The following is a 15,627-nucleotide window of genomic DNA, read 5'->3' as shown; positions in this document are numbered from 1 at the left end:
ACATTCACAATCCCATCAATTTAGACAATAATGCTAACAACACTGATAGAAAGGCAGCTCAAACTAGGACAAACGGCCCTATTCCAACATTGTCTTGTACATGTCTTAAACAATTAAACCAAAATAATTCAAACTTTAACCTAACCTAAACTTACTCCTATCCTAACAAACCATACATCAACTGAAAGATCATTTATTTACCTTGTATAAATCTAAAAAAAATAAATAAATAATTATACTTACGGCTGGTTTTGAGGTAAAGGGTCACATATATTCATTATACCATCAGTAAAACATCAGATTTAATGTTGACCATAAATTTTTGCACAGTACTGTATATAGTGATATTGTTTATAAAGCTGATTTTTTTTCTTTTTCAGAACAAACAGAAGCCCCACCCACAGCCCCTCCCACCCGCTCCTCCCACTGCGGCAGAGACAGCAGAAGCCCACTCAAGGGGACGAGATTTCAGGTAACAATCAAAACTAAAGCTAAACTAGATGATGAGATTGATTGCATTGATTAGTTCCCTCTCTAATGTGTCTCTGTTATTCTGTGAGCAGAGCTCAGGAACAGGTCAAACTCTTTATCCCGTATGGATGGACTCGGACTTGGGCTTGGATCACAGCTTTCCTGGACAGATCGGAAACAAAGGTTAGGGTCAGGTCATATTTCATTGGTGTTAATAAATATAGCTATTAAATGATAGTATAAGTATATATGATAGATTGAGTATAAACACTTTAAAGTTCAAATAGGAAATCTGACTGAAAATAAGTGAAAGCTATTAAAACCTTAACTAAATCATTTGAAAGCTAAATGGCAATACTAAAACAAACTGATAAAATAAACAAAACAAGTGAGCACAACAGCATATCACTGACATTATAAACATAAATTCTTTACTTGCAATATTAATACTATAATTCACTATTACTGTAAATTTTATTGTCCCTTTTTGGGGTGATTTGTTCTGCAGCGTAATAGATTTACAACATATATATCATATCACACACTTAAAGAGCCCCTATTTTGCATTACAAAAGGTCATATTTTGAATTTGGGGGTCTCCAACAACAGGATGACATGCGTGCAAGGTCAAAAAACTCTTTTTACTGTCTTATAATATGCATTTATTTGTTAACTAATTATCCCAGTGACTCCCATGTGATTTGTTCATTTTCATTTGTTCCCAAACCCCTCCTTAGCGCGAAGCTAATCTGCGCTGATTGGTCCAATGACTCAGTCTGTTGTGATTGGTTGACTGGGTTCAGCACAAGACTGAAAGAAATACCCACCATGACTATGAAGTAGCACGCAGAGTATGTGAGAGCCTGATGCAGGAATGCAATAAAGCAATGCAGTTAAACTCCAGCATATACTTTACTCTTAACCCTAACCACAAGTAATAACGACACACATTTAGTATTAATCTACACAGTGGCACAAGTTGAACTATTTTGAAAATTGAAAATGTGTGAGGAACAGATGATGGTGGCCAAAGCAACAAACAGCAGAAGATCATGAGCACAAAATGCATTTAAATCAGTAAAGGAAGATGCATGCCTCGTGTTTACAATGTGGTTTTGGACGAAATATGTGAATAGCTTAAACTTTTTCTAAATCTGAAAGTGCACAATATTTAAAACTATTGATTTTTTTTTAGCTAAATAGTCGACTCTTGAGTCGAATGAATGAATCGCGTTGGGTTTGGATCTTTTGAATGAATGCATCATCGTAGATACTGTACATCACTAAATATGTAGTTCCATATCCGGTAAAACAGTAGCAGAGCTCTGATCATGACACGAAGATGACGATCAAACGATAGAGGGAATATTTTAAATATTAAAAGAAGTTTTTGTTCTAACCAACACCTCGAATTAATATAAGAGAAATGGCCTCTATTTCTTACAGCTGAACAACAGAAAACTGACAATGATCAACTCATGTACACCTCATGTACTTTATTCAATGTTAAATGCTAATAATGTGAGTTTGAATGCCATTTTACAGACATTTATTGCCATACTACTGAAAGCAGCAGCAGATAGTTCACCTCAGATCCTGAAAAAAAAATAAATCGTTTGAAAAGAACTTTAGAAAACCTCATAACCAACACATATCAGTGATTCAGCTTGTACATTTAATAATGTTAAAGAGGTTTAATATGTATTCCATTATAAACCTTACCATTGTGTTGGAGTGCAGTAAGTGCACTATTCTGTGCTTCTGAATGGCTGTATTTAAATTTCTGTCGTGTTTCATCTGGTGCAAACAGCCAAATTGCTTATCGCTGCAAATCTTCTCACATAGTGTGTTGATAGGACACAGGGTTACAATGTAACCTGCTCATCTAATGTTTACGTTCTTAATATTTTTATTACTTGCTAATTAACAACCTCATGTGGAACTCTGAATCTTCGTCTCATTTCAGAGTGTGCTACTGTCCACCGGAGGTTGTATTTTGATCACAGGTGCATGCTTTGAGAGCCTTTCTGAATGAACAAATAAGTAATGAAATACACTGTTTTCCAACAAGGCAACCCGGCGTTCTGAAATATTATTGTCTAAAGTGGCATTGAGCAGGATAAAAGAACTTAAACAAAGACAGCCATTCCGGCACGTAACAGGCATTTTCAAAGCAGAATATCTGACTTCAGCATATCATAACAGTAATGTTCACTTAGCATGTTTACTAAATATCTGCAAACATATCATGGTATTTTTATATTTAGAAGAGTCATCAACCTACATACAGCACCTTTAAAGAAAAATGGACTGGCAAATCATAAACTAAAACAGCTCAACAACTCGCCAAAAAAGATGCTTAACATTTAACTATTAGCACAACAATTTTTAAAATTCTCTTCTAAAATAAATATGTCTCCATGTCTTGTTTACTCAGGCCCATCTCTCAAATGGAGATGGATTGGGAACGTGTATGTGGCGACAATATCAGCTTGGCTCGTTCCATTAGCAAGGACAGTTTAGCCTCCAACGTCATTTCCATTACTCCAAGACATCGCATCAATGGCCAGCCCCTGCCCCAAACACGTCAATGTGACAACCAGGAGGAAGATGAAGAAGAAGAGCTGCTCGCCGTCATTAATCCTGAAGGCGCCGTTGCTTCCAGAGATGGTTTCTTCCTGGAGCCTTTACAACCTGCAGTCCTGCGACCAAATAAGGAGAAAGCGGGGATTAGTAAACGTGAGGAGAGCGGTGAGGGGCGGGGTCAGGGACATGAGGGGCGGAGTCACAGTAGTGATGGGCGGAGTCAGGGACGCAAGGGGGCGTATACACCCACAGAATGCACCTTCAACCGAACGTTTACTCCAATCAGTAGCACTGATCAAGAAAGCTCTCGGGAACAGTCACCCGGAAGTTTCTTCCTGCATAGTGATGCAGAATGTGCGAGGGACAGTCCACTTGGAGGCTGGGAGGACGTGATCTCGGATTCAGAGTTTGAGGAGGATGATGATATTCAAGATGTTCCAGAGCAAGAACTGTCCAAAGCTCTTCTGATGATGCATGCTGGGAAGAAATGCATGGGTTTTGGAGAGGAAGAGGAGTCTGTGAAACTCTGCGAGGATGTTTGTATACGCGAACGAGATGATAAGGAAGGTGCGAGCGGCCGAGCAAGTCCTTGTCCCAGTGTGATGTCACAGGCTAGTAGTACCTCAACTGGAACTGGCCGCATGACAAGTTTTGCAGAACGCCGCAGACATCGAGTTGGGTTTCCCGATGGTTGTTACAGCACCGGAAGCTCACAGACGACAACTCCTGATGGATCCGAAAGCTTGCATTTCCCTGCGGACGCAAGTCCAGGAACTCCAAGCGGCCGACCTGTGGTTGCTTCCGAACTTGTTCATTTACGAATGCAGTTGGAAGAGAAACGCCGTGCTATTGAGTTACAGAAAAAAAGGATGGAAAATCTGTCAGCACGCCAAAGGCTGCAGCTGGGAAAAGCAGCATTTTTGCATGTGGTTAAAAAGGGGAGGAGCGACACACTGCCACACCCACTCAAAACAGAGATTACGTTTAAAGAGAAGCCAATTGCGAAAGACGACACTTGCGTTGAGATTCTGAAACCTCGAAGAAAGGACTCTGAGTGTAAAGAGACACCATCAGAGGAGGATAAAGACAATCGTGTTGCAGCAGGGGGTGGAGCTTTAGATGAAGTGGGCGGAGAGCCAGATCTCAGCGAATGTAGCCGCTCTATTGAACTATTAAACGAAGCAATTGGAGCGATTCAGCAGCAAATGATGCAGCTGTCCTTCCAGCAGGACTTGCTCATGAAACAAACCGTCCAGCCGCCGCAAGAACCTTCGCTAACCAAACCAAACACTGTGACGCCTTTAAACGAACAGCATCCGGAGACTAAATCTCGGCTTTCTGTGCAATTCACGGAAACGCTTTCGACTGCGACGAAACGTCCTCCGAGGCTCAGCTCAAGTCGCACGCCTCGAACTAAACCCACTGACCTCAAACTGAGTAAAGAAGCAAACCCTCGTCTTGTAGCGAAAGCAAGCACGCCGGGCGGCAGGACCCCCCGGGCGGAGACTGAAGAAGAGGGTGTGGCTAAAGAAGGTGGGCGGGGCTTGAAAGGAATTATTCGCAATACTACATTTAGACTGCAGGAGTCTGCAAACCGCCGTGCCGACAGCCTGGAGTCGCCTCAAACTGAGCTCCCGCCGGTGGAAGCAACGCTCGTGGATGCCACACGGGAGCGCAGCGAGTCTGGAGGCTCTGGAAAGGAGAACGTGCCAGTTTCATCAGACGAGAACAAGATGAAAGCGCAGCTGATTGAGGTGGACATGTCTGATCTGGCTGAGCCGTCTGGCACAGAACCTGATGGAGAACAGAAGTCCGGACTGGGCTTTTTCTTTAAGGTAACAGAGTATTTGTTTGCTTGTTTAGACTTTATTAATCCCAAATGGAAATTCGGCTGCTGGCTCGAGTCCTGACTGGGCCAGTTGGCATTTCTGTGTGGAGTTTGCATGTTCTCCCCATGTTGGCGTGGGTTTCCTCCGGGTGCTCTGGTTTCCCCCCCAAGTCCAAACACATGCGCTGTAGGGGAATTAAGAAACTAAATTGGTCGTAGTGTATGTGTGTGAATGTGAATAAGAGTATGGGTATTTCCCAGTACTGGGTTGCAGCTGGAAGGGCATCCGCTGTGTAAAACCTATGCTATATAAGTTAGCGGTTCATTCTACTGTGGCAACCCCTGATGAGTAAAGGAACTAAGCCGAAGGAAAATTAATGAATGAACAAATGAATGAAAAGGTAATAATATTAATACAATACATCCATACTGCACACCTTAGTTTCAAGCAACGAGTAGACTCTAGTCCATATATACAGCATCAATGCAATTACAATTTTACATAATTCATCTAATATGACAATGATTATTCAATCTGATCACTGTTGTTAAAAATGACTCCCTGCCGAGGCAGTGGTGCAGTAGGTAGTGCTGTTGCCTCACAGCAAAAAGGTCGCTGGGTCGCTGGTTCGAACCTCGGCTCAGTTGGCGTTTCTGTGTGGAGTTTGCATGTTCTCCCTGCCTTCGCGTGGGTTTCCTCCGGGTGCTCCGGTTTCCCCCACAGTCCAAAGACATGCGGTACAGGTGAATTGGGTAGGCTAAATTGTCCGTAGTGTATGAGTGTGTGTGTGAATGTGTGTGTGGATGTTTCCCAGAGATGGGTTGTGGCTGGAAGGGCATCCGCTGCATAAAAACTTGCTGGATAAGTTGGCGGTTCATTCCGCTGTGGCGACCTCGGATTAATAAAGGGACTAAGCCGACAAGAAAATGAATGAATAAAAATGACTTCCTGTATCGTTCCTTATAACACCGAGGCTGAATTAGTCCTGAGCTAAGAGAGCTTGCATAAGGTTGAACTATGGTTTATATTTATTTTTATAGTATAATTGATGGATTATTAATATGTTCTACTATTATCGGATTATGTAATGAATAGTTCTGGCTCTTTTTTCATAGTTCTGGTTCTTTTCTTAAATATATGAATGGATGTTTGTATTTTTATATACACATAATGAATATACACAGTAGATTTATGTACTGGCTTGCGGCTGGAAGGGCATCCACTGCGTAAAACATATGCTGAAATAGTCGGTTCATTCCGCTGTGGCGACCCCTGATAAATAAGGAGCTAAGCCGAAGGATAATGATTAATTAAATGAATGTACAGAATGTATGTATTAAAACTGAAATGAAATCCATTGACTCTGTTTTTATTTGTATGTAGGATGATCAGAAAGCTGAGGATGAGCTGGCTAAAAAGCGAGCAGCATTTCTCCTCAAACAGCAGCGCAAAGCTGAGGAAGCAAGGATACGAAAGCAGCAGCTGGAGGCCGAATCTGAACTCAAACGAGATGAAGCCAGGTAACAGTCACAGCACAATTCAGCCTGAGTGTAAATACTGATGTTTTCCTTCTTCACAGTGGATGCATTATACTGTACAGCTGAAGTCAGAATTGTTATTATCCTGAATTGTTATGCTCCCTGTGTATTTTTCCCCCCAATTTTTGTTTAACTGAAAGAAGATTTTTTCATCACATTTCTAGGGATGTAACGGTATTGTAAATACCGTCATACCGCAATATTAATTTTTTTCAATATTACCGAAGTCGCATGACTCTGTAAAACTATAGGTCTTCTGAGAAAATTTGCCCAGGCGAATGAAGCGAACGGGAGGTAGCGGAAACTACAATTCCCATCAGCCCATGCTTGACCATCATCCCTTGCGGTCTGTTGTCGCTACAGATCCAGTAATGCGGAAATGGAGTGTGCTGCTAGAAGCGGGGATGAAAAAGAGCTGGAAAACTCTAAAGTCGGTGTTGTCACCGCGCGCGTACTGAATAGTGGTGTTGTCGCGCGAGTTTTTATCAGCTGTGTTCTCGCGCGCGTACTGAATAGCAGTGTTGTCGCGCAAGTTCTTATCAGCTGTGTTGTTGCGCGCGTACTGAATAGCGGTGTTGTCGCGCGAGTTCTTATCAACTGTGTTGTCGCGCGCGTACTGAATAGCGGTGTTGTTGCGCGCGTACTGAATAGCGGTGTTGTCGCGCGAGTTCTTATCAGCTGTGTTGTCGCGCGCGTACTGAATAGCGGTGTTGTCAGCACACTGTTCAGATTGATGCAGACATGAGACCTCTATCTTACTCATGGTTTGTCCTCTCAAGTGGGGGAAAGACAATGCACAACGTCACCCACTGCTGTCAACCTGGGCCAAGTCATATCTCTCTTGTCCCAGAAACCTCAGTCCCAAATGAGAGGGTTTTTTTTTCTGTTGCAGGGGTCATTGTAAATACCCAGAGATACCAGCTTTTACCAGATTATAGTTATATGATAATTTTCCTTTAAACCCATCTCTATCTAAGTGAGTGAGTGATTAAATGTTGAATGTGATGAGTTTTCAACAATACTAAATTGAAACTTTATTTTTTTTTACATGGTTTAATATTTTTTTGTTATTAAAATTGAAGTTCCTGTTTCAAAGCTTACAGATAGATGGCTAATTTGTATGTCATTGACACTTTTGGCACTTTTTTGGAGTATTTTCATAAGTTTTGTTTTTCCTGTAAATGATTCAATAAATACCGTACCGTGACATTCATACCGAGGTATTACCGTACTGTGAAATTATGATACCGTTACATCCCTACACATTTCTAAACATAATAGTTTCTATTTCTATTAGTTTCTATTGCTTAAGGCGGCTAATAATATTGACCTTCAAATGGTTTTCAAACAATTTAAAACTGCTTGTATTCTAGCCGAAATAAAACCAATAAGACTTTCTCCAGAAGAAAAATTATTATAGGAAATACTGTGAAACATTTCTTGCTCTGTGAAACATCATTTGGGAAATATTTGAAAAAATGAACAGGAGGGCTGATCATTTTGACTACTGTATGTCATTTGTGTGTGTATTCATATCAGACGAAAAGCGGAAGAGGATCGGGTGCGTAAAGAGGAAGAAAAGGCCCGCCGGGAGCTGATCAAACAGGAGTACCTGCGCAGGAAGCAGCAAGAGCTCCTGGAGGAACAGGGTGCCGCCAAACCCCGCCCACGAAACCGCAGGCCACGCCCCAAATCACTGCATCGAGCCGAATCGTCTTGCTCTGCCCGTAAGAAACGCAAACTTTTAAAGGGGTCATGATGTGAATCTTTTACAATTGTTTTATTATGTTTATCGAAGTTCACCTGTAATGTTAGTAATGTTTTTTCACTCAAAAGCCAGTATACACTCACCGGCCACTTTATTAGGTACACCGTACTAGTAAATAAATACAATTATTATTAATATTATTATACAATTATTATTCTGAATAAAGAACAGAAATCAATCCTAAATGTGACTGGGAAACAATGTAACAACTGGAGTGACATGCTAAGATCACTTCAGAAATCGTTTGCATAAATATTAATTATGAAAATTCTAAAGAATACAAAAAATGTATGTTTTAGAGAATTATCTGCGGTCTTAGACCCGACTCATGACCGAGAATTAATGTTATGAAGTCTTACATCTCTGACTCTTTATCCCTCCTTTCTGCTTTAAACCCATGCTTAGTGAAAGTAACATCATCATCATATTATATAAACTTTAGGTAAGTCGACTAGCAAAACTCGATGAGCACGGTTACATGACGCATGAGCGATGCATATTTTATCTGCGTGCATGCAAACAACCGGGATTCACACAGGAGCGTGTGAGGCGCATAGGAACGGTTTTCTGCGCACATGCGTCAGTTTGCTTTCACCAGCATTGGACCAGCGCTGAGGGGGAAAGGCACTGAGGCAGTGAATCAGCTACGTCAGTGGCACCAACAATAATTTAGTGGCTGCATTTTATTTATTTATTTATTGAAATATTGGGAATTTACATAAGTACATTTAAATTAATAATGTCAACAGCAAAATCATATTGGGGTGGCCACCCCTTGAGGGCGCCACTGTCTCGGGCTTTGTTGTAGATAGTTCTAAATTTAAAATGTTCAATAAATAAAGAATAAAAAAAGTCATGACACCCATTAATGAGTCTGCATTTCTGAATGCGAGGTGTGCATGTGTAGAGTCTGTGTTTGATTAAAAGTGTGTGCTTGTGTCTGCAGCGGTCAGTCTCTGTTCCGCCCCGTCTGGATCTTCTCTGTCATTGGCGTCTGCTGCTACTGAAGGTGACAGTGTGGCGTCAGGAGGAGCCAGTTCACACAGGTCAGCAGAACAACAGGCTCATCTCTTTTCTGGACTTGATTAGGAAAAATTTAATGTTGATTTGCAGTACTGTGCAAAAGTCTTAGACCACCACCAGCTCATTGCCTTCACATACTGTATATAATATTGAGGTCTGGACTCTGTGGAGGCCATTTCATGACTGTCTTTGTTTCATCAGCCGTTTTTCTCTCTAAATATGATTTCATTACGTTAGCAGTGTTTTTGGGATCATTATCATGCTGAAAAATAAAACTATTACAAATTAGGTGCATTTTAGTAGGAAATAAATAGGGTGTCATGGTGGCGCAGTGGGTAGCACGATCACCTCACAGCAAGAAGGTCACTGGTTTGAGCCTCGGCTGGGTCAGTTGGCATTTCTGTGTGGATTTCTCTGGGTGCTCCGGTTTCCCCCACAAGTCCACAGACATGCGGTATAGGTGAATTGGGTTAGCTAAATTGTCCATAGTGTATGTGTGTGAATGCAAGCAGGTATGGGTGTTTCCCCTTGTTGGGTTTCAGCTGGAAGGGCATCCGCTGTGTAAAACATGTGCTGGATAAGTTGGCGGTTCGTTCTGCTGTGGTGACCCCTGATTAATTAAGGGACTAAGCCGAAAAGAAAGAGAATGAATTAATATTTTTTTCACATTGCACTTTGCGTTGACACTACGCCCAATTTAGTTTCTTCAATTTACCTATAGTGCATGTGTTTGGACTGTGAGGGAAACCGGAGCACCCAGATAAAACCCACGCCAACACGAGGAGAACATACAAACTCCACACAGAAATGCCAACTGACGAGACTCAAACCAGTGACCTTCTTGCAGTGAGATGACAGTGCTAACCACTGAGCCACCGTGTCTCCCCCCGTGTCTATTTATTTTACCAACTCATCTCAGTGTCACTTCCAGTGTAGATGAGAGTGAAATGATTTCAGTCCACACATCAGGTTAGAGTATTATTAATAACACAATTGCTGTATGTGTGTTGCAGAGGGGAGTCAGTGGAGTCTTTCCCCATATTGAGTCGAAATGCAAGCCGAAACATGGAGCGAGACTGGGATAACGGCTCCACGGCCTCGTCCATCACATCTGTAGCAGAATACAACGGTGAACTACATCTGCATTAATACTACAGTTGAAGTCAGGATTAATAGCCTTCCCATATTATGAGCCCCCCTTTATATTTTTTACACAATTTTTTCAACACATTTCTAATCATAATAGTTTTAATAACTCATTTCTAATAACTGATTTCTTTTATCTTTGCCATGATGACAGTAAATAATATTTGACTAGATGTCTTTTAAGGTACTAGTATTCAGCTTAAAGTGACATTTAAAAGCTTAACTAGGTTAATTAGGCAATCCAAAATAATAATAATATAATATAAAAATAATAATACTGACCTTAAAATAGTAAAAAAAAATACTGATTTTGTTCTAGCTGAAATAAAACATAGCTTAACGAAGGAAAAATATTATAGGAAATACTGTGAAAATTTTCTTGCTCTGCTAAAATTGACTTGAGGGCGAATCATTTTGACTTCAGGTGTAAGCCATTTTATACGCTCACCTACAACAGCCCAATGTTTCATCCATATTTCATTAGCTCAGTGTGTGTTTCCGTCTTTCTGTTCTCAGGGCCCAGATTATTCAAAGAGCCGAGTGCAAAGTCCAACAAACCCATTATCCAGAACGCCATCGCTCACTGCTGTCTGGCGGGAAAAGTCAATGAAGCCCAGAAGAACGCTATTCTGGACGTGAGTGCAGTCATAATCACACTTTCCAACAGTCTTCACAATTGTATTGCAAATTAAACCATTAAATAAACTCCACTTTGTTTTTGTTTTTTTGCACGTGCTGTAGCGTGATCTGCCTGTTTTTTTTATCTGCACCCTTTGAAAATAAAATAAATCTAAATTCAAGATGAAACATACATGAAAGATACAGTTAAGAAAATTTTTAATTGCATATTGACCTTATTCTAAAATGCGGAAGTGCGCCTGTTTTCGCGATTGTCTTAGAACTTCCGTTTCAGTCGCCTATGGGAGAAATGACAAGGAATAATAAACGGCAAAAAACGGTCAAACTACTTGCTCTACAAACAAATGTTTGCATGACTATACAGACCAAGTAGAATAATATAACAAGGAAATATCAGTTTACAACATCAAACAGCGAAACGAGCAGTTTTTAATGTCTAAAAATGAATGGAAGTGAATGAGACCGGAAGTCTCGTGCCAAAAAGATTCAAATTGGCAGCGCCCGCTCATCTGCAGAGAATAAGGTCAATAAGAGATAAAAATTACAGAGATGCAGTGTTTGGTCTGGGGCAATGATGTCATCAAATCATGTCCTTAGAATACTATCCTATACTATTGACCTTATTCTCCGCCGACAAGCGGGTGCAGCCATTTGAATCTTTTTGGCTCGAGACTTACGGTCTCATTCACTTCCATTCATTATAAAACGCTAAACCTAGAAACATTGATGAATGGCAATGTTTTTCTTATAAAAAGTTATAAAAACTTATAAAAAGTTTTTTTCTTCTCATCTCTACTTTAAGATTGAAAATTGTTGATATGTCTGTTGCTCCCCCTCCCCTGTTTGTTTGTTTGAATGTCTTTTATTTTGGTAATCTTAAGACAATAAAACGTTAATCACAAAAAATAAAGGAAAACTCCACAATGGCGTTATCAAGACTTTCAGAAAAAAATTTAAATAGTGCCAGACTGATAACGACAACCAGAATAGAGAAAAACGTCAAATCTACTCTCCTGCTCCCATACACTCTGCATTACAAACACCTAAAACTAGAGCCCTGCATTTGGGACAGAGCCCGTCATGGCCCGACTTTTTATCCCCCTAAGGCCAATTTTCACACCATAGCTAGCATGCATATCGAGCTTCGGGCCTGCTTTAGAAAAAACTTCAAAAAAAAGTTTCATGAGATCTAATGCATGCAGTCTGGAAGCGCCAGTGATGCCTTGCACATAGAGATTTCCAGCCACGTACAATAGTGAACATAAAGAGAAAAATTGGCAATGGCTAATTTAAAACTCAAATAGTGACAACTTTGAATGAGCCAACTGATTATGCACAACTTTAAATTGAGTAAACTCACTGTGGACCACATACCGCTTGGACATCGATGTCATTTAAAACCTAAAACTTACATTTAACAAAACAAACCAAAAAAAACTCCAACTCTAAATTATTCTGATAAAATAAAATGAAAAAAACATCAACCTTCTATTAAATATAAATCTGGTCTGTTTTAATGACTGTAACAGTATAAGCTGTTTGGTGGGAAAAAGACAGGCATTGGGTCAGACTCGGGCCAAAAATTCTGATAAGCTGTTGTGACAAGGCCAGGGCTACAGCCTGTGCGTTTCGGGCCAGGGCCAGGCTAGGGCTTAGATTTAAAGGGCACCTATGGTAAAAAATCTACTTTTCAAGCTGTTTGGACAGATCTGTGTGTTGGTATAGTGTATAGAGCGTCATACTGGGGTGATATGAACACACCCAGTCCTTGTTTTTCAATTTAACTGCAAAAAAAAGGGTCGGCCAATTGGAGCTGTTTTCAAATCGATCGCACCATTACGTAGGTGTGCGATCCCCCCGCCCACCGAATTGATTGACAGCTGCGCGCATTAACATGTTCCGGTAGTCACGTGTATGTCAACAAGACCAGGCAGACATACGCAAACCAACCGGGAATAAAAGCTCTGTTCTGTTTGCTAGGATCAGCAATCATCATCAAATGTGATTAAGAGTAAGTTTCACATGTTTAAAGTGTTTTAAAACAGAGTATGTGTGTAATTAATTACAGCTTTTTACTTCAGCTTTACTTCATCAGCACAGCCGCGTGTCAGAACAATTATAAAAGAAGACGCTTCAATCCCGCTTTGTGGAAGTTAAATCAGGTTTATTTTGTACATTAGCATAACAGATATCCACACTTGAGGTTAGCCTTAACTAGGCTAAGCGCGCTCTGTCTGTCTGCCTGCCTGCCTGCGTGCGTGCGTGCGTGTGTGTGTGTGTGTGTCATCTGCGATGTGCGTGTGTGTGTGTGTGTGTGTGTGTGTGTGTGTGTGTGTGTGTGTGTGTGCGCGCGTTAACTTTGTAACGATATTGTGTGTGACTCATCAATGCAACTTCACAATACTGATTAGTAAAGGTTAGTTCTTACTGTAGTATCTCACAAACGCTACGTAAGACCGTCTTCCTTTGTCTGTCTGTTGTCTGACGCAGCTGAGGGAGGAGGCATGTAGAAACAGTGGGCGGGAAAGAATTGTCTTAAAGGCGCAGTACGACAAAACCACCCCCTGCTGGAAATCAGTATAAAACAGCATCTTGTAAAAGGTATAATGAAAAATCTGATGGGTATTTTGATCTGAAACTTTATATACACATTCTAGAGACGCAAAAGACGTATATTAAATCTGAAAAAAGGGGTAACCTAGGTGCCCTTTAAGGCCCATGCATGACTCTACCTAAAACACATAAGCGCAAATCTGTTTTCTGTAATTTGATGCAAAGATGATATTATACACACAGAAACACTTATAAACATACATACGTTTTTTTAAAAAGCTTTCAAGGATTTAAGATGCTGATGACGCATCATAACAGTCTTGTGAAAAGGGTCCATAAACATTTTCTTCATTTTTTCCTACACATGTAACAAATCATTCCCATGAATCCACAGGAAATCGAGCGATGCGAGTCCAACCACCTCATCATCCTTTTCCGTGATGGTGGATGCCAGTTCCGGGCTCTCTACATTTATTCCCCTGAAACGGAGGAGATCGTCAAACTCAAAGGCACCGGGCCGCGCGCCATCAGCCGCAAGATGATCGACAGACTCTACAAATACAGCTCCGACCGCAAGCAGTTCACCGTCATCCCTGCCAAATCTGTGTCGGTCAGCGTTGACGCTCTCACCATTCACAGCCACCTGTGGCAGGCCAAACGACCCAGCACCTCTAAAAGAAAATGACCGCGCTTTCCATTGCCTCAATCCACCGCTTTCTGATTGGCCGCTGGGTTCTATTCCAATCTAGTAAAACTGCTGATTTGCTAATGAGCAGGCCTCCTAAAAATCCTATTGGTCCACAAGCTTCTATTGGATTCCTGCTTTCCTATTGGCCTCCGCGCTGTGACATTAGGAATTATAAGTGGGCGGAGCTTGGTGTTTGATTGACAGAGTTACTGAATGTGTTTTAGGATTATGTCATGGTTCAGTGTTCAGTTTTATTGATTGATTTATTTATTTTAGGCAGAAATGTGCACTTATAAGGTTTTACAGTAGTATTAATTTACACACGAGCGAAAGACAACACCTCCACTACTTGAATTATGAATGTGCGTACGTTATTTTTATATACACACATATATATTTATTTGGTTTTGCGTCTCTCATACCTCTCCATATGCTGCTGTTCATATGGGACACTCACTTTAGCAGTGCAATGCAATGAAAATGAGGTGATTTGAGGATCTCTGTGTGTATGTGTGTGTGTGTGTGAGTGTGTGTAGATGTCGACCTTCAGCTCTTCATGTTTTATCATGTATTCTTCATGTTATCGTCTTTTCTTACATGTATTCACGCTGGCTGCTGACAGTATTAATGTACTTTGGTAATTCTCTTCACTAAAGAGCTAGATTGTCCTAGAAACACATCGCCACTGATTGTGTGTGTGTGTGTGTGTGTGTGTGTGTGTGTGTGTGTGTGTGTGTGTGTGTGTGTGTGTGTGTGTGTGTGTGTGTGTGTGTGTGTGTGTGTGTGTGTGTGTGTGTGTGTGTGTGTGTGTGTGTGTGTGTGTGGTAATGAATGTATGCACTCCAGGGTCTCCTGTGAGCAGGGCTTTCAGTTGTATAAGTTTGGATTGTACAAAACGTTGCTTTAACTTTTCTTTATTGATATTATTTACCATATATTTATTTTAAAGAAGGACACTGAGATTTAATAAATTATACAACCAACATGACGTCTTGCGTGAGGTGTAAATTTAGCAGTAGTTGTAATCAAAAAGGTCAGTGTGAAGATGAAGTGCTGCATGAACAAACATGGAGACAAACGTAAAAGCATTTCTAACAAAGTGCCTGGATGCAGCCTTCATGTGTCAAGCTGAGACTGCATCACTCAGCGATGCAATGTCAGACACAATGCACTCAAATGGAGCGAGTGACATCACTGCGAAGGGTAGGGTTAAGGGTGGGGCTAGGCGAGCCCATTAAAAAGCATTGGATGCAGCCCAGATTGCATCTGCACCAGGTCTGCACCCAGACCCCTCTCTGGTGTACGGGTGGTTTGTCAAGCCCACTCATCTGCATGGAGCACACTCATGGAGTCTACAGTTATGTGATTCATTGTGTACGCTTTACT

At 41.0% G+C, this 15,627-nt stretch overlaps 1 protein-coding gene across 1 annotated transcript in view; it reads left to right on the top strand.

Annotated features, from left to right (window-relative positions):
- Window positions 1-15,228, top strand: part of camsap1a (calmodulin regulated spectrin-associated protein 1a) — a 47,575-nt gene extending 32,347 nt beyond the window's left edge. The window contains 10 exon segments of the mRNA NM_001166255.1: window positions 381-472; window positions 564-654; window positions 2,909-4,892; window positions 6,270-6,406; window positions 7,964-8,176; window positions 9,146-9,238; window positions 10,229-10,344; window positions 10,878-10,996; window positions 13,948-14,931; window positions 15,026-15,228. Coding sequence (NP_001159727.1) covers window positions 381-472; window positions 564-654; window positions 2,909-4,892; window positions 6,270-6,406; window positions 7,964-8,176; window positions 9,146-9,238; window positions 10,229-10,344; window positions 10,878-10,996; window positions 13,948-14,238 — 3,136 coding nt within the window. The 3' untranslated portion in view covers window positions 14,239-14,931; window positions 15,026-15,228.
- Window positions 15,229-15,627: the final 399 nt, after the last annotated feature.

Source organism: Danio rerio, chromosome 21, assembly GCF_052040795.2.
Source record: "Danio rerio strain M-AB ecotype USA chromosome 21, GRCz13ab, whole genome shotgun sequence".
NCBI classification, from domain to species: Eukaryota; Metazoa; Chordata; class Actinopteri; order Cypriniformes; family Danionidae; genus Danio; species Danio rerio.
Note: the sequence above shows the minus strand (reverse complement) of the source record. Positions and strands in the feature narration are given on the sequence as shown.